The 25,341-nt window shown below is 42.5% G+C and overlaps 1 protein-coding gene across 4 annotated transcripts in view; it reads right to left on the bottom strand.

The window, feature by feature from the left end:
- ano3 (anoctamin 3) overlaps window positions 1-25,341 on the bottom strand; it is a 33,171-nt gene continuing 7,830 nt past the window's right edge. The window contains exons 2-25 of one of the 4 annotated variants that reach the window (XM_086109355.1): window positions 20,114-20,320; window positions 18,625-18,767; window positions 18,370-18,525; window positions 18,163-18,263; window positions 18,029-18,073; window positions 15,578-15,712; window positions 14,522-14,628; window positions 13,093-13,148; window positions 12,902-13,023; window positions 11,849-11,983; window positions 11,661-11,757; window positions 10,590-10,650; window positions 8,704-8,786; window positions 8,389-8,529; window positions 7,538-7,702; window positions 7,330-7,366; window positions 7,121-7,232; window positions 6,199-6,256; window positions 5,817-5,914; window positions 5,468-5,625; window positions 3,456-3,608; window positions 3,174-3,324; window positions 2,893-3,082; window positions 1-2,373 (exon numbers count right to left, since the gene is read on the bottom strand). In XM_086109355.1, coding sequence (XP_085965481.1) covers window positions 2,191-2,373; window positions 2,893-3,082; window positions 3,174-3,324; window positions 3,456-3,608; window positions 5,468-5,625; window positions 5,817-5,914; window positions 6,199-6,256; window positions 7,121-7,232; window positions 7,330-7,366; window positions 7,538-7,702; window positions 8,389-8,529; window positions 8,704-8,786; window positions 10,590-10,650; window positions 11,661-11,757; window positions 11,849-11,983; window positions 12,902-13,023; window positions 13,093-13,148; window positions 14,522-14,628; window positions 15,578-15,712; window positions 18,029-18,073; window positions 18,163-18,263; window positions 18,370-18,525; window positions 18,625-18,767; window positions 20,114-20,320 — 2,894 coding nt within the window. In that variant the 3' untranslated portion in view covers window positions 1-2,190. Of the gene's footprint in view, window positions 2,374-2,892; window positions 3,083-3,173; window positions 3,325-3,455; window positions 3,609-5,467; window positions 5,626-5,816; window positions 5,915-6,198; window positions 6,257-7,120; window positions 7,233-7,329; window positions 7,367-7,537; window positions 7,703-8,388; window positions 8,530-8,703; window positions 8,787-10,589; window positions 10,651-11,660; window positions 11,758-11,848; window positions 11,984-12,901; window positions 13,149-14,521; window positions 14,629-15,577; window positions 15,713-18,028; window positions 18,074-18,162; window positions 18,264-18,369; window positions 18,526-18,624; window positions 18,771-20,113; window positions 20,321-25,341 lie in introns of all 4 variants that reach the window. The other 3 variants (XM_086109356.1, XM_086109354.1, XM_086109353.1) reach the window with 3 other exon arrangements.

Consider the following 25,341-nt stretch of genomic DNA (forward strand, 5'->3'; position numbering starts at 1 on the left):
AAAAATAACCCCAGGAACTTTAATAAAGACATTATGAACCCTATCCACACATAGAACGACAACTTCATTCGATTACTTGACAGAAACAAATGAACAGTACAAAATCTCTTTCCCAAGGGCTGTGAACCAGTATTGGTTTTCTTTTTGTCCCTCGTTTGCTTTGTGTAAATGTAACATTTATTTTGGAAATTGTGGGCCATCTGTCTTCAAAATATCACGTCTGTTGGGGTTTCGGCTCCAATGCAGCTGTCAATACACACTTTGAGGTAAAAGTCAAAACCCGAACATGCATACTTATCTCATTTCCAGTCAAAATAGAAAATGATTACCTATTACTTGAAATAACAAGAGAAAAGAAAAAGGGTTCAAAGCAACAATAATATTTTGGACTTGCCTAGAGTTAGTTCTTGCATCTGCAATATAAATGTTTTTCCGACAGATTAAAACAAAAAAGTCGCAAAAACGTCATGATTTGCATTCGATATTCAATGAGCACAACAAAAAATACGCAGACACACACACGCACACACAAAAGAACTTGTAACTTATCTTCCGATGAACAGCAGCATTGTGATCATCGGGCAGACTACCCACGAAGATTTTTGTCCAGTCTCGTCTCGTCAACTCACAGACGTCTCGTCACGTTTTAGTCACCGTTGACGAAAACCCTCACCGGAACTGAAGTTGTGCAAGAGAAATTGACCAGCAAAGCAATTAACATCGTGACCTAGTTATTTTGTTGACCGTTTTGCTTTGTACATATAAATGTTTGTATAAAGACATACAGTATTCTAACTGGAAATTAGACAGTATATTTTGGTTTGTAATTTGACTGCTTGTGGTTTTGCCTCAAAATGTGTCACTCCTCTTTCCCAAGTCGTTGCGCATTGGTCAAGACGTTGACAGGCGACTATTTTTTGGAGCGACCAAATTTCGAAACTTTTAGAACAATTAGCGTCACAGCGGAGCTAAAACCGCGGCTGGCTGAGATTCTTTGCTCGAGAATGAATGTGTAAGTGCTTTTTTTCCCTTTTCTTTTCGTGATGGAGCAACAGTGGATCGATGTTCTTTGTGCAGTGAACATCCAAGCCACAGGTATGTCTAAACCATCCAAGTTTCAACCATGCTCCAGCCCTTCCAATAACAAATGAAAAACAGGCCATGAGCGTAGAAAGTGGGGGAAAGCAGATTTGCAGCTCCGTCGTGCATACGTCGCTCATAATAGGAGCTATGTATCAACAGACACTGTTGTTTTAGAGCCATTAGACCCGCAGTGGGTACCTAAGTGCGTGTGAGTCACGTCCAAAACAAACTCGCTCGGGAGCGTCTAAAAGTTTCTTCAACAGAGCAAGTTAAGAGTCGGAGAGAGGACGCGTTGCACTTTGAAAGCGAATGTGCAGCACAAACAGGCACAAGTGATGTCGGCGTACAACTGGAGGCACAATCATATCGCGAAAAGTTCACATCCGGCGAACTCAAGGCAGTCAAGCTCAACAGTAGTACAACAAACAAACGCACGCCCACAGCTCACACAAACCAGGCACCGAGAAGGGATACAACAACAACACGACCATGCACTTTCTAGGCTGCCGTGGACATTTCTCCATGATGAGTGTTGTTGCTTTACATCTTGCCACAAAGAGTATTCAGCATGCTTTGAGGGCGATATGCACAGTCACTTTTGCAGGAACGTCGTCCGTTCTATTTGGAAAATGAGCGCGAACCATCGCGGTTCTGCTGATGCTCGGCGAGAAAAGGAAAAACATGCGGCGAGTCCAAGCAGACGAGGTGCTAGCTGCCACAAAGAGAGAGAGAGAGAGAGAGAGAGCAAGATGGCTGACGAAGGGAACCGCTTGCAGCCCTTCATCTGCATAGTAAACATTACAGATGGTAGTGAGGCCATGACACACAGCAGAAGGGGGGTGGGGAGATTGAGGTGGGAAGAAGCTGCCGCAGGAAGCCAGGCGATGGACCGAGGAGGGTGGTGGAACACGAGGGTGGCGCCAACTCTGCAACAGATGGCGAGGGAGGGAGTGTTCAGGGTGAAGCAGCTTTAGAGTGGTGGGGGTGTCATATGTGTAGTCTTTGGTGAATCTGCTGAAGGTTAAACAGGCAGGCGTGGAGGGCTGGATGTCGTTTTTAAGGGGGCTGGGGGGTGGGGGGGGGGTGTACAGGTGAGGGTTTAAAAAGTTAAGGCCACTCGTGGTGATAACGCAGTCCGTTCTTCTTGCGCTCCTTCTGCAGGTGCTCCAGCTCCGCCTCGTACATCATCTCCTGCATGAGGTACTTCTCCCTGCGCATCCGGTCACAAAGGTCCTTGGGCATGTCCGGAATGAGGTACGCAATGAAGGATTTGATGCCAAACACCAGGTGCTGAGGAAAGCATTCACCAATATGAGGTCACACTCATCATCCCAGTTCACTGGAAAAAAAAATACTTTGGATTGACTTGACTTGAATGTGCACGTGATTAAAATGTGGCGTACCAATGTAAGCTTCGCGTGTTTTCCGCAAAAATAAACAAATCATATGTGTTATCTTAATCCCGTGCAACCGAAAATCAAGTTGTTGTTTTTTTCAGTGCAGAACGTAACGAGCATGGAAAGCCAACACTCCGAGCTCGGGTGTCTACACGAATGAGCATTTCATTTGAATGCGTGTGGTTTAAGGTGTATCCCGTCTACTGCCCAAAGACAGCCGGGATAGCTCTCCGGCGCGCCCGCGACCCATGTGACGATACGCGGTTTAGAAAATGGATGCCTGGATGGAGATATCGTTTGCCCAATCATTTGTGAGGGTTGTTCACAATGTTCTCGGTCGTTTGTCGGATTTAGAAGAGCTATTTATTTTCCCTTTACATGGACTTGAACTGAAAACGAAGAGTCGCCATACCTCAAAGACAATGATGAAGGCCAGTCTGGCAGCCAGGACGTGCCAGAACTGCAGAGTGAACTCGTAGGGCACCTCGCTCCAGGGCGGAGCTCTGTAGTCTCGGTACCAGCAGTATTCCGACTCACTGCTGTTCTTCAGCACGCTCATGTCAAACACAGACAGGCTGCTGTTCATGTAGCCTCGCAAACACCTACACGGCCAAAGGAGACATTGAGCACACCTGAAGTTCAGTCACAGTGCTGGGTTATGGTTCACATCCTTTTTTTTTTTTTAAATCCTACTCATCATCGTGGCGGTACGCCCTGTCCATGCAGGGGCCGTATTTGAAGGCATATACAAAACGAGGGATGTAGTCTGAGGTGATGGCGATGACAAAGGCGTTGGTGATGACAGCGAGCACGCCGATACCTTCGAGGATCCCGTGCCAGATACCTGAAAGGTACGTCATAAATATTTTAAATGCCGGGGGCAACACAGACATCAAACAGCGTATATTTACAAAACTGTGAATTGTTCTTTATGATTGCTTTTCGAATAAAGTGGTAGTCAGCGATCGAGCTCACCGATATCTGTGGCCCGGGCAGGCATGGGTCTCCTCCACTGGGTGACAAACTTGTAGGCGTCGAGACGGATCTCGATGATGTTGTTGAGCAGAGCCAGGAGCGGAGCCAACGGGAACGCGGCGACAAAGATGGTGGTGAAGCCAAACTGGAGGACTGAGAGGAAACAATACTTTGATTTCATATTGTATTTAATAGAGCAGCAATTCTTTTGGGAAATTGACTTTTTACAGGATGCTTTTCTGAGTAAATTGTCTTCTTCTGTGTCTGCATGCCTTTTTTTTTCTCATCAAGGCCAGTTGGCCTTGTTTGCTGGTCTATCAGAAACACTGACTCACATTTACAAGCTGAATTCCAAATCCAATATGTGTCCCGAGAACTTGCCTATTCTATTCCATTCTCTTCATTTTGTTGCATTTCTCTTTGCGTGCACTGCATCCACATCTGCTGCCAAGTCAAGCTAACCCCTCTCAAGGCCACAGGCCAATTTAACTCACAAATTGGCAAAAAGACTGTTTCTTTAACCATTTAGATGTGAAATTCGCCACATATGTGCCAGCTAGCTCGCCCACAATAACATCCTCTGATGGATTGGTCAAAGTAAAACTGTTCCAGCCGAGTTTGACAAGCCAAACGTGTCCGCATAGCGATGGTCACACTCGCGAGCATGATGTATTTCATGACGTTATTTCACATTTTTGTCATGTGAATAGATCAAAATTATTTTTGAAAATAATGAACACGGCACAGTTGCATGCTCTTATGTGGTTCTTCTATAATTGTGATACAACCTAAAAAAAACGTTTTCCTAACTCACTCGCTGGTTAACTGCGGATTATGAGAAGATTGGGTTACTATTACCCGAGTTTGGGCTAGCAATTTTGACTCGGCAGATTGGGTTGAAGATTGGATTTGGGCTGGCTGTAGAGCAGAAGCAGGTCCCTATTTTGGAGTTTGTGTGCACTGACGTAAATTTAATAACATTCTTCAAAAATGCTGAGTGGATAAAACCGCGGATTTATGGCATGAAGATTGGGTTCAAATCCTGGTCATGGGTGGGCTGTGTGAGGAGGGGCATCCGGTGCAAATAGTGTGACTCGCTGTGGCGACAGCTGGCAGGGGGAAAGTTGCGTCTTCTTCATAGAAAATAGTAAAAAATTTGTGTTGATTTTTAACCATGGAAATACTGATAACCTACTATCCCATTTTTCCTTTTTTTTTTAATTTATTTTTTTTAGCCCTTGTTGGGTTAAAATCCTGACCCAACTTCATGGGTCAAATTCTTAACCCGGCGTCCATCCATCCATTTTCCGATCCGTTTATCGGTGGGTGCTGGAGCCTATTCCAGCTGTCTTCGGGCAATAGGCGGGGTACACCCTGAATTGGTAGCCAATTGCAGGGCACACACAGACGAACAGCCATCCACGCTCACACTCATACCTAGGCACAATTTAGAGTGCTCAATCAGCCTGCCATGCATGTTTTTGGAATGTGAGAGGAAACCGGAGTACCCGGAGAAAACCCCCGCAGGCCCGGGGAGAAGATGCAAACTCCACACATGGAAGCCGGAGCTTGAATTGAACCCGGTGCTTCTGCACTGTGAGGTCGATGCGCTAACCACTGGCCAATCGGGCCGCCCTTAACCCAACGTGCTGGGTATAAATAATTCAGCATTGGCTATGTCCCTTTTGGACCCAGTGCTGGGTTAGCTATGAGTCACCCAATTTGAGTTACTTTTAAACCAGCAGTTTTAAGTGTGCAATAATAAAAGTGATGTTCAATTAATAGCTCGATCGCATTTTTAAACTGTAATGGTTTAGCAGCTTCAATGTAAATTGTTCTATGGTTGATTAGTAGGGGCCAAAAAGATTGCGTTCCCATGCAAACCTATGCAGGAAGAGCATTTCACATTGATATCCATTGACTATGTAACACAAACGTATTGAATCCATATGGATTTGTTCCATCCAGATCAATACTGATGACAACACGGTTGCACAAGTACAATGATTCACCCATTTCAAGGTACTCGTCCACAAGGCCGTGCGCGTTCATAGGCTGCAGATTCCAGTCTCTGTCCCATTGAGGTAGCTGACTTTTATTCTCCACATTCTGCCCCGCGGTGCCACCGCCTTTCTTCATCTTCCTACGGGACCACCAGTTCTGCAGCAAACTGACGTAACGACAGGTAAACGCAGTGATTCAACCCAGCAACAACTACCGGTAGATCTTGACAATGCAGCAAAACAGTGCAACGGTTAAAACCATACACTTGACTATCAGGATGTACAATTAATTGAATAAAAATCAGAATAAAAAAACAAAACAAAACATCATGACATTAAAAATATTACCGGTACTTACGGATAACCAAGTTCCATGAAGTTATTCCAGATTTGTTTGAAAAACATGATGACACCCATTTGCAGGCACAGATCAATCAAGCAGCCACTGGGGTGACACTTAAACAAGAATAATAATTAAATAAATGAAATAAATTTGATTATATTACCGTTTCATGCCTTGCATTCCAAATGATTTCAAATCACGGGGGGGGGGGGGACCTCATCATTTTAATTAGGCACTTATCTAATGGATGGATGATTTATTTTTTTTTTTTTGTCAAATCAAATCAGACCATGCAATGCAAGGATATCATTAAAAAGCAGAAGTCATGTGGGGGGGGGGGGGGCTGAATCACAGCACAAATAATCACCCACTTAAGATGATGCATGCATGCACTCACCTCCTCCAGTCGCCACCGATTAAAGAGTTTATTGTATTTTCCAGGCCTGCCAGCGAACCTAAACAGATCAAGACCGGCAACATTAGCTGAGAAATTCAATTAGAGGAATACTAATGAACTCGTGGGTGGGAGAGACTCAATTATGTCAAATGAAAGCTTTGATTGAAACATTTCGAGGCTTTGCAAATATGCGTGACATCAAATAAAGGAATTCCATTTTCCAACCGAAATGTCAAGGTATAAAATGAATGGTGGATTACAATGCCAGTCAGGACCTCACAGTGTATTATATTGAACCTACTGCTCATGTGCGTACTAAGGCAATGTTTCCCAACCTTTATGGAGCCATTAAAAAAAAAAAAAAAAAAAGAATCTCACGGCACACCACTAAATCAAAAGCATCACAAAAAGACTGAATAGGAAATCTGGATGATCTTGCCTTAACACACAAATTGACTTGGTGTGAAATATGGGCCACAACAATGGAACCACGAAGCTGACATACTACGGCAAGCCTTGATTTATTCTGTTGTATGAATGGCAACAGGTGGAAGCTTGGATTCAAACCTCCGACCCTTAAACCTGTGAGGCAAACGTGCTAACCACTCAGTCACGGCGCCACTTCATACATAAAATACCTTTTTTTTGCATGAATCCCATCTATTAGCATGCATTCCCATGAACCATGTCAAATGCAGAAGATTTACACAAGTGTCCATCCAACGGAAACATTTTTTTGGACTTTCCACTGGAAAGGTGCGGCCGTATGCAAACACTAGCGTGAGGTCTTTAATATTTTTGTTTGTATAGCTATACGTTGAGAAGGGAAAGCAAGGGCGTTCTGGAAGATCTACACACATAGGATTTGGAAACATTTCTCCACTGTAAAAACAGGAAACGTGATTCATGGCAACGGGCCTACCTTCCCAGAAAGAATGCAATGTAGAACGTGGAACTGTTCAAGTTAACAAATTGGAAGAGGAACATTTTGAGAGCAAAACTGTTCTCCCATTCAGACTCTGTCCTTGGATGCTCTGTGGGGGGGAATAACAGGGTGTGGACAAGGGGGGGGGGGATAAAGGCTTGTCAACAATCTGGGACAAGAGTTGTTAGCAAGTGTGTTGTGCTCACCTAGATTTGTCAGCAGATAGGCCACCTTTTCATACACCTGACAAACATCAGCAAGGGGAGAATCAGCAATGACACACAAAAACAAGACTTTCTGGCCACAGATGTGACATTTCCGGGAATAAACGGGAATAAAATCAACGTTTCACGGAACATTCACTGGCCTTCGATATGTCAACATAGCAGATGATGCGCCTGTCTGGACACCTACCACGTTGAGCGACATGATGATCATGAAGTTGATGCAGACACCGGTGCCAGAGGTGGCGAACTGCCAGTTCTTCTTCACAAAATGCCAGTTGAAGGATGCAAACTTCTCCATGGCAATGAGACGGAAAACTACCACTGCGAACACGGCTGTCAGGACCAGCGAAATCTAAGCAGAGAACATTATCATAGGCTGTTAGTGCTATTAAAATTAGCAATGAACCCATTACATTTTTCAGGGCGGATACCGAGGCTGATAACAGATATTTGGAGCTGATCTTCATTTACAGAAAAGGAGATGGCTTCAAAATTAAAAAAAACAGGAGATTCTTTCAAATTTGGCAGCGCAAAAAATTTACGAACCTAAATGTATCAAAAATCTGTTAAAATTCCGTTTCTAAATGACAATTTAATTTAATAAAGCTAATTTAAAAAAAATTCCAAAACTACCAGTCCCAATGTGAAAAAGTAATTGCCCCGCCCCCTTGTTAAATCACAAAGTAACTGTGACTAACGACAGTTTTGGGAACGCTGAGCTCAATTTCACAAGCAACACCCTCGCACCACATTTGTTGAATCGAAAATTGACAAATAGAATCTGTTACACAAAGTGAAGTTGGCTACAAGATCTCAAGAAACAAACACATCGCGCCCTGTGAATAGCGTAAAGTACAATTGATTGTACATCAAGGTTCTTATTCTGTTGTGCCATGAAATTTTGTCCAGCAGAGGGTGATGTAATGCCACAGCTGGCACATCAGATCACTTCAGTAGCAGCACACAGATTAAATAACACAATCACTGTTCAGTCGAAAAGCCCCAATGGGCAGCTTATTGAGGGATCAAAGGGTTTACCATGAAGAAGATTCCGGACACAGACACCATGAGCCGGCTGAGTTTGTCTGAGAGGGGCTGGAAAGGCTCGGGCTTGCCAGATATGGGATTGACTCGCTCCACTCTGGAATATTTGGCTTCAAATTGAGGCCGCAGCTCCTCCTGATGAATGACACACATTCCGGTTATGAACTATTGAACTGCAGATGCTTTTAGCAGAGCACAATGGCGGTGTCATATTTAGACGAGGCACGGCACAAAAAAATGAAGACGAAATCATAAAAGGCAACCGCAAGGCGCGAGGGGGATCTATATTTGAGGCTCTTGCTGACCTACCTCTTCCTCCTCCCAGTCAATGAGATCCCAGTCATAAGTCAGTTCAGCCCTCCTCCGCTTCCAGAACTCCAAGAAGACAGTCGCTGTGGGGATCCATCACATTATTGATCAGCTTTGAGGTACAACACAAGCCTGACTGCTAATTACAGGCAGAATCAAAGGGAACATCGCAAACACAAAGCAGTCATTACTGATGCTCATTACAGCCTCCAGCTCACATTTCTTCAGTCGTTTGTCTGAAGAAAACATCCAGTGTTTCATCCTAAATCTCCTTTGATGGAAAAAGATCCATTTTTACTTTCAAACGGTCAATGGGTACAATTCCGTATGGAGGCTCTGCTGCTTTTGTTCCGATGCTCTATTGTGATAGTACGAGCACACTAAACCGGTGATGATGTCTATGTTTCTGTCGGGGTATGGATTAGTCAGGACACACCCGGAAAGACAAAGGCTTTAAAAGGGAAATGATTAGTGATTTAGGGCTTTTAATCACAGCAGCCGCAATACGGGGTACTCTATCACATTCCAATGACATCCAAAGCAAGAGTTGTTGGGAAACGTCACCCGCCTCTACAAAAATAACAATGTTTTTGACTCTCAGAGAGGTATTCATTTAACATTTGTTATTGCAAGAAATTGCTCATAATGTGTAATGACAGTTGCATTGCTACACTTTACAAAGGTTCAAAAATAATTGGTTCGTGACAACTGAAGTTTGTTGATACGTTGATACCGACCTATGAAAAGTCCACACACCCATCAACAAAGGTTTTTGTAATAAAAAAAAAAATGACACCAAGATAAATTACTTCAAAACTTTTTCCTTCACTAATGTGATGAAGACTACAAATTAACTGGGATTTTTTTTGGTTGCACAAGTGTGCACATTCTCTTATAACTGGGTATAAAATTCATGTTAAATGTGAGTCAGTGCACACCTGCCAAAATTTACAGTGCCCCTGATTAACCTTGAACAACCTCTTGTTCTATCTATCTATCTATCTATCTATCTATCTATCTATCTATCTCTCTCTCTCTCTCTCTCTCTCTCTCTCTCTCTCTCTCTCTCTCTCTCTCTTTCTCTCTCTCTCTCTCTCTGTCTCAATCTCTTATAGTGTCAGTCAAAATGGAGTGCTGTTATTTTTGCACATAGGTTTTGATTTCATTAGATCGTTCAGGGGTACTTACGGACATAGCCAGCATGTGTCATAACGACGTTGGCTTCAAAAGCACAAAAGCATGCAAAGCAATAACTTTGACGGCTGTTATAGATGTTGAAGTCTAATATAACTTGACCCACTTTTTAAAGAGACACAAAAGCACACTACACTGGTCTCCCTGGGGAAAACAATGTTTTACAGACAGACAGACATACACACCTATACACACACACACACCCACACACACACACGCACACACACACACAAACACACACACAGCAGACCTCAAGTGCACTATGTGGAACAATACTGGCTAGGTTGGTCTACCCTGCTAAAAGCCTGCATGCTGAATTCTGGGACCGCAGTCAGCAAGCCGGAACCTCTCTGGGCTCTCCAGCACTCGACTGCCTTCCTTTAGCCCAAACATAGAACACTATGTGCCAAGTGTTCCTCTGGGAACAGGTTATTATTTTTCACATTGGCAGAAATATGGATGAGGGTCAGAAGCTGCAGTAACATTCAGAATTCACAACACAATGACGATATAGCTGGGAAAGCTGCAATATACCGTTGTCATTATCATATGGATACTGAGTAAATGAAAATAGATCATATTTACACTGCAGATTGTGGATATACAGTGAATGTATGAGAACTGGCATCATTGAATTCCAAAAAGTGAACATTCTGAGAATGTAAAAAAAAAAAAAAACAGCATGGACCTACCCCAAATAGCCATGAAGATAGCGAAGAAAACAGTGCCACCATTGTCAAACAGATGGGTCACCTTGACACACAAAAGAGGTTTCCATCACACACGCAGGCTTGTCAAGCAATATTAATATTTACACTCACTGGACACATTAATCCGACGCCATTTAACGACATTTAATAGAAGGGCTGCGTAAACACATTTATAATAATGCTCATGTTTTATTATGCTGTCATGGAAGAGTTTTAATTTCTTTGTTGCTTCCTGAGCAATGCCCTGCCAATGATCTGAATAGCACGGTTCTTTGCAATGCATCATATTGATTTATTTCTCTTTTCTCAATTAAGGTAAATAAGAGGGCCAGTTCGTGTCGGGCGTGGCAGTCTCACATTAGTGAAAAACAGACCCCGGCTAGACACTGGGTCTGTCCAAGTGGGCGGTTGGAGACAGACGCACACCTTCAGTGCAGGCCTAAAGTCATGCCTGAACTCGACCCAACGTGGCACCCAGGCGAGATTTTTTTAAATATGACATCCTCCCATCGTCAGTTTACAGAAACGAACATTCTAAACTGAATGGCATTGTCTTTAATGCACAAGATAACATGTCACTCAATTTACACTTCTCATGATAAATATCCTTAGTGGATATTAGTTTGGCATTGATTTTTCCATTTTAGGCATTAATAGTAATAACTAGTATGAGTATACTGTAATTAATAATATGTATATGTATTTTCTCAATGTTGTGGCACCCCCGGAGGCCACAGTGGCCTTGGCATTTTGCCACATTGCTTACTGGGCTCGCCGTAAGTATTCACATTATTAGTTATTTAGTCTGAATACATTTTGAAAAACCTCGCCCCTCACCTAAATGAATAAATAGATCAATTGCACTTATGCTATATGGTGTGTTAATGCAATCCCTTTAGAAACAATGTCACAGAACAGCAAATGATAGAAAAAGCAATGTGAAGGCTTTGCACATTCACTGTAACGTGCACATGGTGGGAGCCAACTGTATTTTCATCGATGTCATTTTAAAATTGTCACTCAACAAAGACACGTGAAGACAAAATAGCAGACCTTTGCATAGACACAGCTGTCACTCAGCCTCCACGGCTTGCAGGTTTCCTCACACATTGGACACATCGTGATTGTGGTCGCTTCACAAATTTCTTTGCTGAAGGGACAAGTAGTTAGTTCAGTTTAATACCATAACATATGAACTCTGTGCACACTCACTGGAGTAACCCCAGGCGATGTCACCTGACCTGACTTGGCTGGAGTCCATAGTGAAGAGGCCGTAGAGGAAGACAAACACGCCAACCAGAGCAGCGGGGATCAACATGCCGGTGTACCAACCCAACCACGCAAAGTAAAGACCGATTTTCTCTCCAAAGTAACGCCTGACAGCGGCAGAGAAGAGAAGAGAGTGCCTGCTATTACAACAGTGGGTCATCGAGTATGATTATTAAGAGTGAAGCTGCGATGTGAGGAGGATGTGTTGTGCAATACGATGCAGTGATGAGAACCAATAATGAGGATTCGCGTGCTGCTCATCGATTTTCTAAAGGTTTGTGCTGGTTTATTATGTTTTTAAATGTGAACTAGCTACTGATTCTTTAAAATCAGGGTACACTGCTGTTAGAGTGAAAGGTTGTCAACTTTCAATCAAATCCTCTACGACCTGGAAAAATGGATGTTAGTTTGTGTAGCATCTTGAATTGAATTGAATTGAACACAACTTTTTCTTATTCCTCCACATTTCTACGTGCTTGACCAACTAAAATATATCACTTAAAGCCTCCAGTGGCTTTAATATATCCCATGGTTGCAGGGATTTTCGTCGCTGTGTCAATGAGGCACTCTAGTAAAGCAGCCATACCACTGCAATGTCCAAGTCCCCACGCTAGCTGTCACGTCAGACTTTTTTGCCGACTTCTCTCTGTGACATGTGTGCAGTAAGAGGTACTGTTCTGTTTTTGGCAACTGTGCTTTTAATCCAACTCATGAATTACTTTGTGGAGGAGGAAGGCTGTGAGGAAAGCACTCTTGTTTTGTGTGGTTAATGCAGATGGCAAGGTGTCATTCTCATGCCACTTTGCAGGAGTTTACTGAAGCACTTTCAAAACCTGCAGCGTTTGGTAAATGCCTAAGCATTCACACAACCGATTAAATCCTACGAAGCAGGGCACGCAGGCAAACTAGGTTACTCTTTGTCTCTCACTTCTTCAATGTATTCAAAGCCAAGCTGCGCCTCATAATTAGGACACACAATCTCAGGCGCGGGAAACTAAGAGTCACCTCATCCAAAAGCAGAGTACCTGATGAGGTCCAGAGGCTGGTACTTGTACCAGATCCCCCAGCGAGCCCAGCGTTCATAAAGCAGGTGCCTGTGGTTCTGGGCACCATGCGTCTTAATGGGATGTCTGCTCTTGTATCCACCCTGATGAGAAAGCAGAACAGATAAGCAGGAGTTTGTAACACTCTTCAGCACAAATTCGAAACTTCTTACCTCGTGTGGAGGAAAGGCAGCCTCGTATGTGTTGTTGCCCAATAAGCGGTTGATACCTGCAGATTACAGTCGAAATCAGTCAAACAATGAGCCTCTGCTGTGTATTTAAACAATGCTACTCCTCTACAGGAACAATTTATTAGCATATGCAAGTCTTAAACTTGCATGAGAGGCGTTTAAACAAGATGAATTTTAAACAGCTGTCTGCACTTGAGAATAACCCGCTAGCCGCTGGTTTTATTTGATGCCGTGCCATCATTTATGCATATTGTAAAATCCAGAAATAAATAGGACATTTCAGGATACTGTACTATGTGAATCACATTGATGCGGTGTGCGTTCCTCCCTCGATGGAAAGCAAGCAAAATCAAGAGGAAGGCCTGCCTGCCTCATTGGAGATTGGATTGACTTTTTTTTAAATAATCATGTAGCAACCGTTGAAACTCTTCATTGACGAAGCCTTTTTTGGCTGTCACACAAGAAAGGCATTCCTCTATAACAGTGGTTCTTAACCTGCGTTCGATCGAACCCTCGGGGTTCAGTGAATCACACTCAGGGGTTCGAGTGCCATGGAGGATAAGGTACATCCGACTCAACATGTCAATTAGTTATGACGCGCCCGCTTGGCCATCACTGGCTGGTTCATTTTGTGCAGTTTAAAAAAACATATACTTATGTCTTGAAATTTTATGTTTTTTTTTCATTTTTTAATAAATGCGTTTTTTAATGTCTTGAATTTGTAAAAACAAAACAAAACTGATTTTAATTTTTCACTAATAAAGTGTTCCGTGAATCTGCATATAAACTGGTTGGGTTCGGTACCTCTAACAAGGTTCAGAACCACTGCTCAATAATCAGTACAGCGGCTTGTGATAGGACAACAATAATTCATTTTTGTCATAAAGACATATGGCTCCACATTATTGAACAGCATTTTTAATTAAATATCTAAAAGCAGAATATCAGTGGTGAACCTAATGTGCCCAGTACATCTAGTACGGTAAATGCTGAGTGACCCTGAAAAACTGCCAAAAGACGCTCGATGGTGATTGGTCTGGATTGGGCTCGTAAAACTGACAATACTTCCTTATAACAGCGGACATCAGCAGGCTTATGACAAGATATATTGACTAAATATCAGTGGAGCCAACCCTCAATTTTGTTTTAAATGGTGTTGTAAATAAAGTCACACCAAAATTACAATCCCAATGCACAAGGGTGCACCACGATCAAGATTTCATTAAGTATTAATCACACCTAGGAGCTGTCTTGTGGTTTCATTGACTTTAACACAGGCAGAATAAGAGAAATTCAATAAGAGAAAACAGAAAAGAATAAAATATATGTTGCTGAATGCATTTGTTAAAGCTGCATATGCTTGGTGTTGATTTTAAGCCGGTGAATACCAAAATTAATGTTGGCGTCATACCCATTTTCAACTTTCCATCCTCATATTTAGTGCGTTGCAGGACATGGTGGACGATTCTGCTTCTGGTCGAGTTGGAGAAGAATGCCTCTCTATTGTTGATAGTGAAGCTGGGTGGAAAAAAAAAATTGCCATTCGTTAATTACCGGTCACTGGAGAAATATTCAAATATTATCCAAACTGAGGCCATTGTCAACTAATTTCACGCTGCCAGCATGTGGTTAATTCGTTGTTTATACACAACAACCCTAAAAAATTCAATGGGTGGACTTACTAGTTGGCAAGCCTAATGCTTAACCCATCATGATCCTTCCTTCCTGGGCAATCGGCCCCCGTCAGGGACTTGCCCCCCCTCCCGGGTCCCACACCCGGTACGACTCTCGCTGGTGCCCCGCGAGGTTCACACTCAGTGCGGGCCCCGGAAGGGCCCTCGCCTGATTTTTGTTTAAGGAGGGTTGTGGGGCGGCTACTCCCACTTCCCTCCGTTCCAGCGGGGTGAGCCCTGGGCGCCTCACCTTCCGGTGAGGCCCCACCTCCTCCCCCGCCGGCTGGTGGGCATTTAGCCGCAACTGGGGCCCAAGAGCCCCGGCGTTCCCCCCTCGCGCCACTTGGAGGCATCCCACCACGCGAGGACCCATCATGATCAATTCGGGTGTTCCTGATATCTTCACATGCAATGGACAAGTCCATCTTATTGTATTGTATTGTATTGTACATATACATGCGCAGTAAGATGGAAAAACAAAACAACCCCCCAGGCCCACCATCCCATTAAAAAATATATAATTTAAGCTTATTGACGATGACAATGATTGTGCATAGCCAACCAGAGCAAGACTCAGAAACACTCGCCAATTGCGGTAGCACTGCTGTCAGTGTCTGTTGAGGAGAATGCAGTCGCGATAAATTGGTGAGTGACACGAGTGCTGCTTTGAATCAGGAAGATGGGAGAAAGAGAAAGCAGTCCAAATGGCTAACGAATACTGTTCTTCTCGATGACAGCAAAAGAATTGAGTATTCATGAGTTAGAATGATCATTTGAAAGAAGGAATGTATTACTGATGCATGCGTGCTCGACTGAAGGGGGCGGTGTAGCAGTCGGTCTCCTCCAGGTCAGGCAGCGCCTCCTTGTCCAGCTTCATAGGATTTCTGGGAAGCCAGCTCTTGATCTGACGACATCTCAGATGAAAGCGGCTGCGCAGATGGAGCACAGCAGGACGGGATTAACGGCACAGATTAACGTGAAGATTGTCTACTTGGACATTATAAAGCGGATCATTAACTTTCACTTTAGCACCGGCATGCCCTGACAGCTCAATTTACACGACAGATACACTGCAAAAAAATTGTATAAAAAAAACAAAAGGGAAAAGAAGTAGTGAAATGAGGATAACTTACTTCAAGAAAAATGAACTGCCAATAGAGCCGGTAAACATGACCTTGAAACTAGTGTATTGATTTGACCTACACTGATAGAATGATGGTATAACTTCTTCGAAACTAAACATAGTCATAATCAGTCATCACGTTATGTAATTACTCAAACCTTTGTTTTATGAAAATCCTCTAGCCGGATGCTAACACACAGGGCTAAATGCCATGCACAGGCGAATGAAATTAACCATTAATTATACCCCTTTCAACACCTAATTTTCAAACACAAGTGGTAGCAAACAAGAATCCTGAGAGGCAAATATTCTTTCTGCTCTGCAAAAAACAAACAAACAAAAAAATATCTTAGTTGCAACAGTCGACTGAGTTACATCAGTTTGTGTCGTATGTTTTGGGATGGGTATTCCTTCCCTGGGACGGTTTGCTTCACTTTGCCACATCCAATGCGACTGCGGCATCGACGTACTCAAGACGGCATCTTTGTATATGTAATGTAAATGTTGTCTATGATAATATTTGCTTGCGGTTGTCGCAACAGGCGCCATTCAAGATGGGATCAGCAGTGCTACGCGAATGTATGGAGCAAAGTAAGTGCTGTCTCGTCTGTAGGGTATCAATTGCTACCTACAGCCTCTTGCCTCTTTCCCACTGCATCATGCACGGACGCTTTTTGTTTTTCTGAGGTGGGGGGGGGGGGCGTACTGGAGGGGAAGCGCTTTAAAAAGGACGAGGACGGAGGACGATTTGGATATGAATAAGGACGGAGGGACGATGACGGAAGGGTACCCAGGACGCGGACGGACTGGCAAAATAGGGTAAAGCGACCATCTCTGGTTTGACACTTCCCCTGATAGCGAAGAGGCCAGGCCACCTTTGCAAGCCTAGCATAGCTTACGATGAAAAGACTTGCAAATAATATTTGATATAGCCATTTATTTTCATGACACACCTTATGGCAGTTGTGATTAATACATGTCACTATCAGGGACGCCCTATCATCCTCTTGGTTCTATGACATTCCACCGTCCATAACTGATTTCATTTGGGAGTCCAGACTCATATTGCAATCTTCTGAGCCACCTCACATTCAACTTCAGGCGTTGTAAAATGACTTAACGATGCTGCCACCCTGGTATTGATTAGATGAATATAAATGAGGACTTTGTGAACGCGAGCTTAATGTCTGCTATGAAGAAAGCAGGTACTCAGATACAAATATTGATACGGATGCAGCAAGTTGCCACCTCCTGCACATGGTCCATTTGTTTAGCCTTACAGGGAAGTGAGTTAGTGACAGACCATTTGTAAACACTGAGAGACATATTTACGTCTGAGTTTTCGTTTAAGTGCAACAGCTTTGGAAAAAGACTGTGAGCCAAAGCGAATGGCCATCATTCCTCATGCTGCAAATTCATACCCCAGCGAGGCTTTGCGAAATTATACGAAAAGTTCAGTATAAATTTGACAATTTTCCAGTGATATGGCCCAAAATATAGAATAAATCCACTTGAAATTCCACTGTAATGTCAGATACCAAAATGAAATCTTTGCAATTTTTCAGGTTATGCATTCTTTTTCAAATTGGAATGTTTTACCCAACCAAACAAAACTCGTCACTGTTGACTTGTCACAGCAATGCTTCTGTCTGCTTGCAGAGAGATAAGACAGAGAAATTTGGAGTCATGTTGCGGAGCTTGGACATCACTTGAACATCACTTCAAAGCGCGACTGCATCCTTCTAAAAATAGTATGCAAATAAGCCCTTGCCACTCGTCGGTGTTTGATGGAAAGATTTTAGATAGTTTAATGGAAAATCGTCGTCACCGTGGATGACTGATAATATTGTTCTATGAAAAGGACTTTTGACATGTCCCTCTCGGCAGTGTTTGACATTGTTCGACAGTCTGATTCACTATCATTGTTAAGACAAAATAACAATGCATTTCATCCCTGATTCTCAGATGCATTTTGGAAGGCTTTTCTCAACACTTTGTATGCTGATGTTGTCATTACAATGCTGAAAAGAAAACCCAATTTACTGCGTCTCTTCAACACTTGCCTATTTTTTTAATTGCCATTTAACCATTCAGCCGCCAGTCCGATGCAAGAAAGACTTACCTGCCCAAGGTTTTGCTTTTCCAGTCTGTAAAGTGGGATTTTTTCCTTCCACAGGAAAAAAGAGAGGTACATTAAAGAAGCTTCCAGCCAGTGAAAGAAAATATGCACTGCAATCAAATCCCTTGTTGTGTTACCTGAAAGGCATCCGGATGTTCATCTGCTCTGCATACTTGCAAAGTGTGTCCCAGGGAGTGTGGACTTTGACAAACATGATGTCATTGTTCGTCAAGGAAGGCTTTGAGAGTCAGAGAAAATACAGAAGTGTTGGCTTAATGTGGAAAAAAATTGTGGTAAATCTGAGTATTTTTTGCCTCTTTTTCATCTTTGAGAGTGGTTGTCACCTCCTTTTCCAGCATTAAACCCTGAGCACGTAAATTCTTCTCAAAGGTACACCTTTTCTCCACCAGTGGACTGGACTTCTTATAAACCAGGATGTAGTCAATGCGCTTTTTCCCATCACGAAAGAAGAGTCCAGATGCATCTGACGGATTCCTGTCCTGCAAATCAATCAGATCATCAAAATGAGCTTGCAATGCTAAAAAGTAATGAGACAGTGGTGAAACAGCTTTTGGGTTTATCATCGTGAATGCAGATACCTGAGGACACGTTACCTTGACGGAATCTGTGCGGGCCTCGAGCTTAGCCCGTGTGCTGGGCTTTCGAGGCAGAAGTGACCCGTCTATTCTGGTTTCACAAGCAGTTGCCTCGGACTCTTCTGTGTATTCATCCTTGTCATCCTCTGCTGGACACAGGCACACACAAAAGGCAATAAATGAATCTGCAAAACATCTGATGCAAGGAAGGGATATAATAGTTGGGGATTTCTCATGATAGTTTTTTTTTTTTTTCGCTTTGACTGTTACTTTTCAAATTCTGTTTTTTCGGGTGTGTTTCTTTTTTTGTATTATTTTTTTGCTTTGTTTTAATCGAGTTTTTATTAGTTTTAATATCAATTTTAGTTGATGAAAAATTAGGTACGATTTTTTTCAGGGAGGAAAAACAGCAGACACACAAAACTACAATGCGCAATGCAGACATTTTATGTTAATGAATCTTGCGCATACTGGCATGTAACGTCTTGGAGCAATTATTAATTTTTTTTCTAAACTTAACCAGTCACTGTGCTGAGGGAGAAATGCACACTGAAACAAATGAAAGACTCCTTTCAGAAAGGAATATTTCTACACGGTGGTGTGCAGGACCACTTTATGAACTTGAAGCTGCACATTACATTGCAGCATTGTCTTTTTCTTCTTTTTCTTGTGTTGTCTGCAGTCCTGCCAGCCGCACAGTATGCATAAGACAAGTATTGAGGCAATGATGGCACAATGCTATCCATTTTCTGATCCGCTTTATCCTCACATAAGTCACGGGGGTTGCTGGAGCCTAGCCCAGCCGTCTTCGGGCAGTAGGCGGGGGACATCCTGAACCGGTTGCCAGCCAATCGCAGGGCACACAGCGACGAACAACCATCCGCGCTCACACTCACACCTAGGGACAATTTAGAGCATTCAATCAGCCTGCCATGCATGTATTTGGAATGTGGGAGGAAACTGGAGTACCCGGAGAAAACCCACACAAGCCCGGGGAGAACATGCAAACCCCACACAAGAAGGCCGGAGCCGGGATCGAACCCACAACCTCTGCACTGTGAGGTCGATGCGCTAACCACTCGACACCATGCCACCCAGGCACAACACTATATTAGGCATAAAAACCTTTAATTATATTTGTCACGGACCTGATGCAACTGAGTTAATTGCAGGTAGTAGAAGTCAACAATCGTAAAACTGCACTTCACAGATGCTTCTAACAAGGACCCATTTTTAAGGCTGAAGTGTTTGGATACCAATAAGGCCATCAAGTGTTGAAAATGGTGGATGGGAAAATCGTGAGTGGAGTGTGATTGGCGAACATTATCAGAGATGGTGGATATTCCGCTAACTAACTTGCGACATACTGTAATCTTGTTACAATGCTGTAAACATATCTTTCGGTGTGAATATGCAAGTGTTTACAGCACATACACACATACACATGGTGATGCAGACTGGTGATGTAATTCCTGTCTGTGATGAGACTGACCTGTCTGTGGTGGCAGGAGGCTGCAGGAGGTGCTGATGCTCTGACTCAGAACCTCCACTTGGGCTTTGGGCTCCGGGCTCAGAGGTACAGACAGGAAGTGGTTGAGGTTGATGGGATGGGTCTGACTCTGGGCCAGGCAGGGCAGACTGCGGCGGGATGGCTTCAGGCTTTTCTCCTTCAGGATCTCGCTGATGCTGGTGTGCATGCCTGGAAAAGCCGAGAGGGGACTTTTAATGGAAGGAACCTGACGTGAATGTAAACAATACAATACAATTTGAACTTGAAACTGTCGTGTTTTCTTCATCGACAACGACTTGCTCCCACATTCCAAAAGTATGCACGGAAAGATTACATTTAATTATCCATAGGTACGTGACAAAATTCTACCAAGCAAGTGTGGCAAATGAAACAAAGGTTTTCTAATACTGATCGTGATGGTCGAGTTATTTTTAGTGGGTGGTGCGTGTCTTCTCATAGCATGAGTCAAGCATTTTATTAGGGGGGCGGGGGGAAGGCTCCACTTTTTGAGAGTGCTCAAACAATTTCATCGGGGATTATGTTAAGAGCGCTCATCCATCTCAGTGAACAAATGTGGGCAGTAAATCTTTGCTAAATCAAAAATAAGAGTGCCCAAGCATCGGTGTGAAGACAAGAAGAGCCATTTGTAGCTGGATGACTCTTAAGTGCTCTTACTCTAAATTGCCTTGGATGAAAACTGACATCATTTGATTCTTTCCCTTCTGGAAGAACCTTCAATTCACTTGGACAATCTAAAGTCATCTGCTCCCATTTCTTCCTTTAAAAATAATAATTTCGGCTTTGGTCAAAGGCAGATGTGTCAAATATACGGCCCGCAGGCCGTAACTGGCCCCCAAGGAGGTTCAATCAGGCCCGTGGGATAATTTAAAAGGGACAAAATTCATAAAAGTCACGGAATGAATATTTTTAATAAGGTGCAATTCATGCAGTATCCTGCAGGGGGCATATTGTTTTGATCAGAGTAAAAGATAACATTGTTTTGATCAGAGAAGAAGACAACAGCGGTCTCAGTCTGTCACTGAGACAGACCCAACAGAGCAGACGGGATCAAGGACATGTGAATACTTTATTCTTTACACATTTAAGAGCACTCTCCTTACTTTGTAAGGTGTAGGCAGGGATTAAATTTTGATTTTATATGCATATGTGTACAGCAAATGGTTTAAAAATTCCTTTCTTTACAAATCTAGCTTAATCTTTAAGTGCATTACTATATTTTTCAATACCAATTACTTGTAAAAGTTTTGTGCCTTTGTACAATCAGTGGGACCAGTTGCAATGCATATATGTGCATGCTAAAAGTAAATTGCACATTTGTCTAAGGAAATCTAAGGTGCTTCATGACACGTTTTGTAAAAGATATGTTCGTTACATTTCAACATTTTCCTAGTGTTTTTGTGCTTCTTTACACCAAAACAAAGGAAAGACATATTACTTTGGTTATTTATAGCAGAGAATTGTATAATTTTAATGGTCCAGCCTACTTGACATCTACTGAGGACGTATGTGGCCCACAATGTGAAATGAGTTTGACACCCCTGGTCTAAGGTAAAAATTGCGTTAAATTGCACTACCCGTCGAACGTGTCATAAATTTGGCACAATTCTAACCTGTAAAAGTCTGGTGGAACATTTGGAATACTTTTCAACGTAATTCCTTTGAACAGAGCTACTACAACCCAAATAGTAAACATAAATAAGAATGATGACTTTTTGCCAGTGTTAACAGGCACTAAAAAATGAAGGGCTATAAAAAGAGAATTGCAAGGCTGTTGGCTTATATTACACATATCAGTCGCATGTCGAATGGCCACTGCGGCTGAGAAGTCCGATGTTTGAATGAATCAAAGGGCTTCATCGGCAAATACAAAAATGACTTCTGTACGACATATAAATCATACGCGCAAATACAGAAACACTTAAATGCTCATTTACATATTTTATCATACAGTACGCAATGCACACTGAAAAACTTGTCACACCAAAGTGGTTATGTTTTCAATACAGTTTGTTTGATGACAATATACAAAGGATTTTGGAAAAACTAAATCACAAACTTCTGTATAGGGGCTGTGAGCAGAGGCCAGAGAAGGAAAGTCATTGCGTGATGGAGTTCAACATTTTTCTTGCTTTCTCGGTGAATAGCACCAGTATATTATTGCTCAAGTGTATGCATAATGCAGGAGGGCAGTAGCTATGAAGGCGTGCATGCTGATACATCTAATTTAAGATTGCTTGACCCTGGTTGGGGGGTTCAGTGTTCCGAAAGAACAATTTGCAATGTGGAGATATTCTCAATGCAACTTTTGCAGTAAAGTTTGACCCTGAATATCAATCCATGCAACCTTCTCCTTTGGCTTTTTTCCTCATTAGGGTCATGGCTAAACAGGAGTGTATCCCAGCAGACTTTGAATGAGTGGTGGGGTACAACTTGGACTGGTTGCCAGTAACAACCTCAACTCAAATGAAAAAAACAAAACAACCACATTAAAAATATTGGGGGTGGGGGGGGGGGACGGAAGAAAAACTGCGATTTTGCAGACGCCGAACTGCGAATATAGATCGACTGCAGTTTTAAGTTGTAATATTGCCAATCACCACTAGGTGGCATACATAGTTTAGTTGAGTTTACACCGGGTCTTATACTGCTCTATACAGAACATGAGGAGACTTAATTTTATTTTTGCAGATTTGGAATGATTTGCATTGAACGTTGGCTTGCTATTGTGTTGTTTTGCATCATCTTTGCATGCAAGACAGCCATTTGCACTGGGGAATAAAATAAGATAAAAATCATATCAATATGAGGTTATTTTGCTGTTTGCTTCAAACCTTTTGTTATTGGGTTGGAGCAGTAGTTCATCTATACATGCATTGACAAATGTATGATGAAAATAAAATATATTAACAGTACGTATTTAGCACCTATTTTTTCTGTTTCGAAAATAGCATTTTTGTCATATGTCCTATGTGTCCCGTTACGTGATGATGATAACCATGAAAAATTGTGGCACCCTTCAGCATTTCAATTGTCCACCCTGATACAACACAAAGATGAAAAATCCTGGAAGAGAATTCTTCCAGGATAAAATGGAATGAAGTGAAGGGGGGGGGGGGGGGGTTGGGGGATGGAAAGATGCCCCGCATCCATTTATAAGCTACTGTAAAAGTGATGATGACGTTGAATCCGTCCTTCATGGAGGCGGTACATTGAAAGCATCAGCATTCCTCTGACATCAAATCACTCGGCTCAATATGTCAAGATAAAAGAGGTAGATGGCCCACAAAAATGAACTCCATACATACACAATGTTAATAGTGGTTAAGTCGGCTTCACAGAATTCTAATAACATTAATACCAGCTAAGGTCATTTCCAATGTCAGCGTGGCTACACAAGTGCACTAAGTGTGACATGACAAGATTGTTAAACAAGACTGAAGGGCAAAGATGAATAGCAGGAATGTGTAAAGGCTCATCACCATAATGGAGGTCCAGCAATGGAAAGTGGCGCACTGAAACCAAAACATTTCCGTTAAGGCAGTATGCCACCTGACGCATCTATTCATGAGACTGAGCTCTCTCTTCATAATGGGAACACGACATTGTTTTACCTCCGACATGGAATTTTCTGTGTGACCTTGCACAGATAGATGCATTGATACACTCTGCAATCAATGCAGGGACGTTGCCGCAGCCACAAGCTGAATGATGATGCTACTGATCTCAGTGGGATTCCCCAGTGGTGGGGCATGAGAAAGGAGTTTGGTTAAGATGTTGAGCGCAAGGACCCAGGGGCCCGCTGATCTGCTCATTATTTTCTCTGCAGCGCACTGATGTGGAATGAGGAAAACTGGGAGCTTCTGACAAAAACTTCATGATGAACATTTAAAGAAAAAAACCCCAGGAGGATTACTTTTGGATGCCTTTGACCACATAGTGAAGACTTCATGAATAAAAAAAACCAAACAAAGCAAGTTACACTTCGATCGGGACAGAGCAACAGAGCTCCACCCATTCATGAGTATTTGGACAATTCAAGGCCTCTTCTTAAGAATTAACACATTTTTTAAGCTTTGTACTCTCTACAATTGAGTGAATAAATGTTGCTGCTTGAGGAAAGGTGGCATCACATTATCACAGTTCACTTCCAAATGTTTAATTGGTTCTCCATTTTCATTATCTGCGCAATTTGAAATCACTGCTGAGCTTCGGGTTGTTAAACTCTCATTCGTTAAAGAGTCATATTGTAACAACTATATCAGCAATTACTTTACATGTGCAATGGCCTGGTGAGAAAGACACAAATGCGGCAATAGCCTGCTTTATGGCCTCCTGGTTACTCTGAATGGAAAACAAAAAGATCCATCTTGTAACTTGTGCCTCAGTATTGGCCCGAAGATTACAAGCGTGCATGTTGGACACACAATTCTGGAACAGAGAATTGTGCTGACTTCATTTCCATGCAACTCCCACACAATAAACACATACATACACCCAGCAGGCTGCAATAAAATGTGCTCCGGGTGCTGGAATATTCTGCAAGGCTCTCTATGTCTGAGATGACACATTAGAGCTGAGCCCAGTTAATGGCCTTGCAAAGGTGAGGCTCAGTGATCCCAAAAGGATTCTCAAAGTCAAAAATAGGTCCACACATTGGACAGGTTTGTTGTTGTGTGAAATTGATTCCATGGAAATTCTAGAACTTGTGGAAATAACAAAGTCATCGTCGGCTATTGGGGTTGTAAAAAATGTATAAGCACACACGAACACGCACACAAACACACACAACCTATGAACATGACTGCCTTTACCTACAACTTTAAATTGTTCTGTGACCCATTGAAATGAATGGAAATGATATTACTCAGTTCCAGTCCCACAATAAAAACAACAACAAAAAAGTGTAAAATATCTTGATAAGAAAAATAGCACTCTACTGTATTTTAAGAGCTTGAAATGTCGAAATGTTTTTCATTTTTGCTCCCAACCTCAGAAAAGTAAATGGAGTTACCGGTGTACATTGAGTGCATTGAGAAAAAATATTTTAAAAGGTTCTTGAAATGTGAAACACAGTGTTTAATCTCACTGTGGGCTGGCTCAATTAATCTTGTGCTTTGACTCCATGTGTGTTTAGTGATTTCAGTACCAGAAGGAGGACAAGCTGAAAACGCAGGAATACAAGACAACAA

Source organism: Hippocampus guttulatus, chromosome 4, assembly GCF_054856545.1.
Source record: "Hippocampus guttulatus isolate MCC_2025c chromosome 4, RoL_Hgut_1.0, whole genome shotgun sequence".
In the NCBI taxonomy this organism is placed as follows: domain Eukaryota; kingdom Metazoa; phylum Chordata; class Actinopteri; order Syngnathiformes; family Syngnathidae; genus Hippocampus; species Hippocampus guttulatus.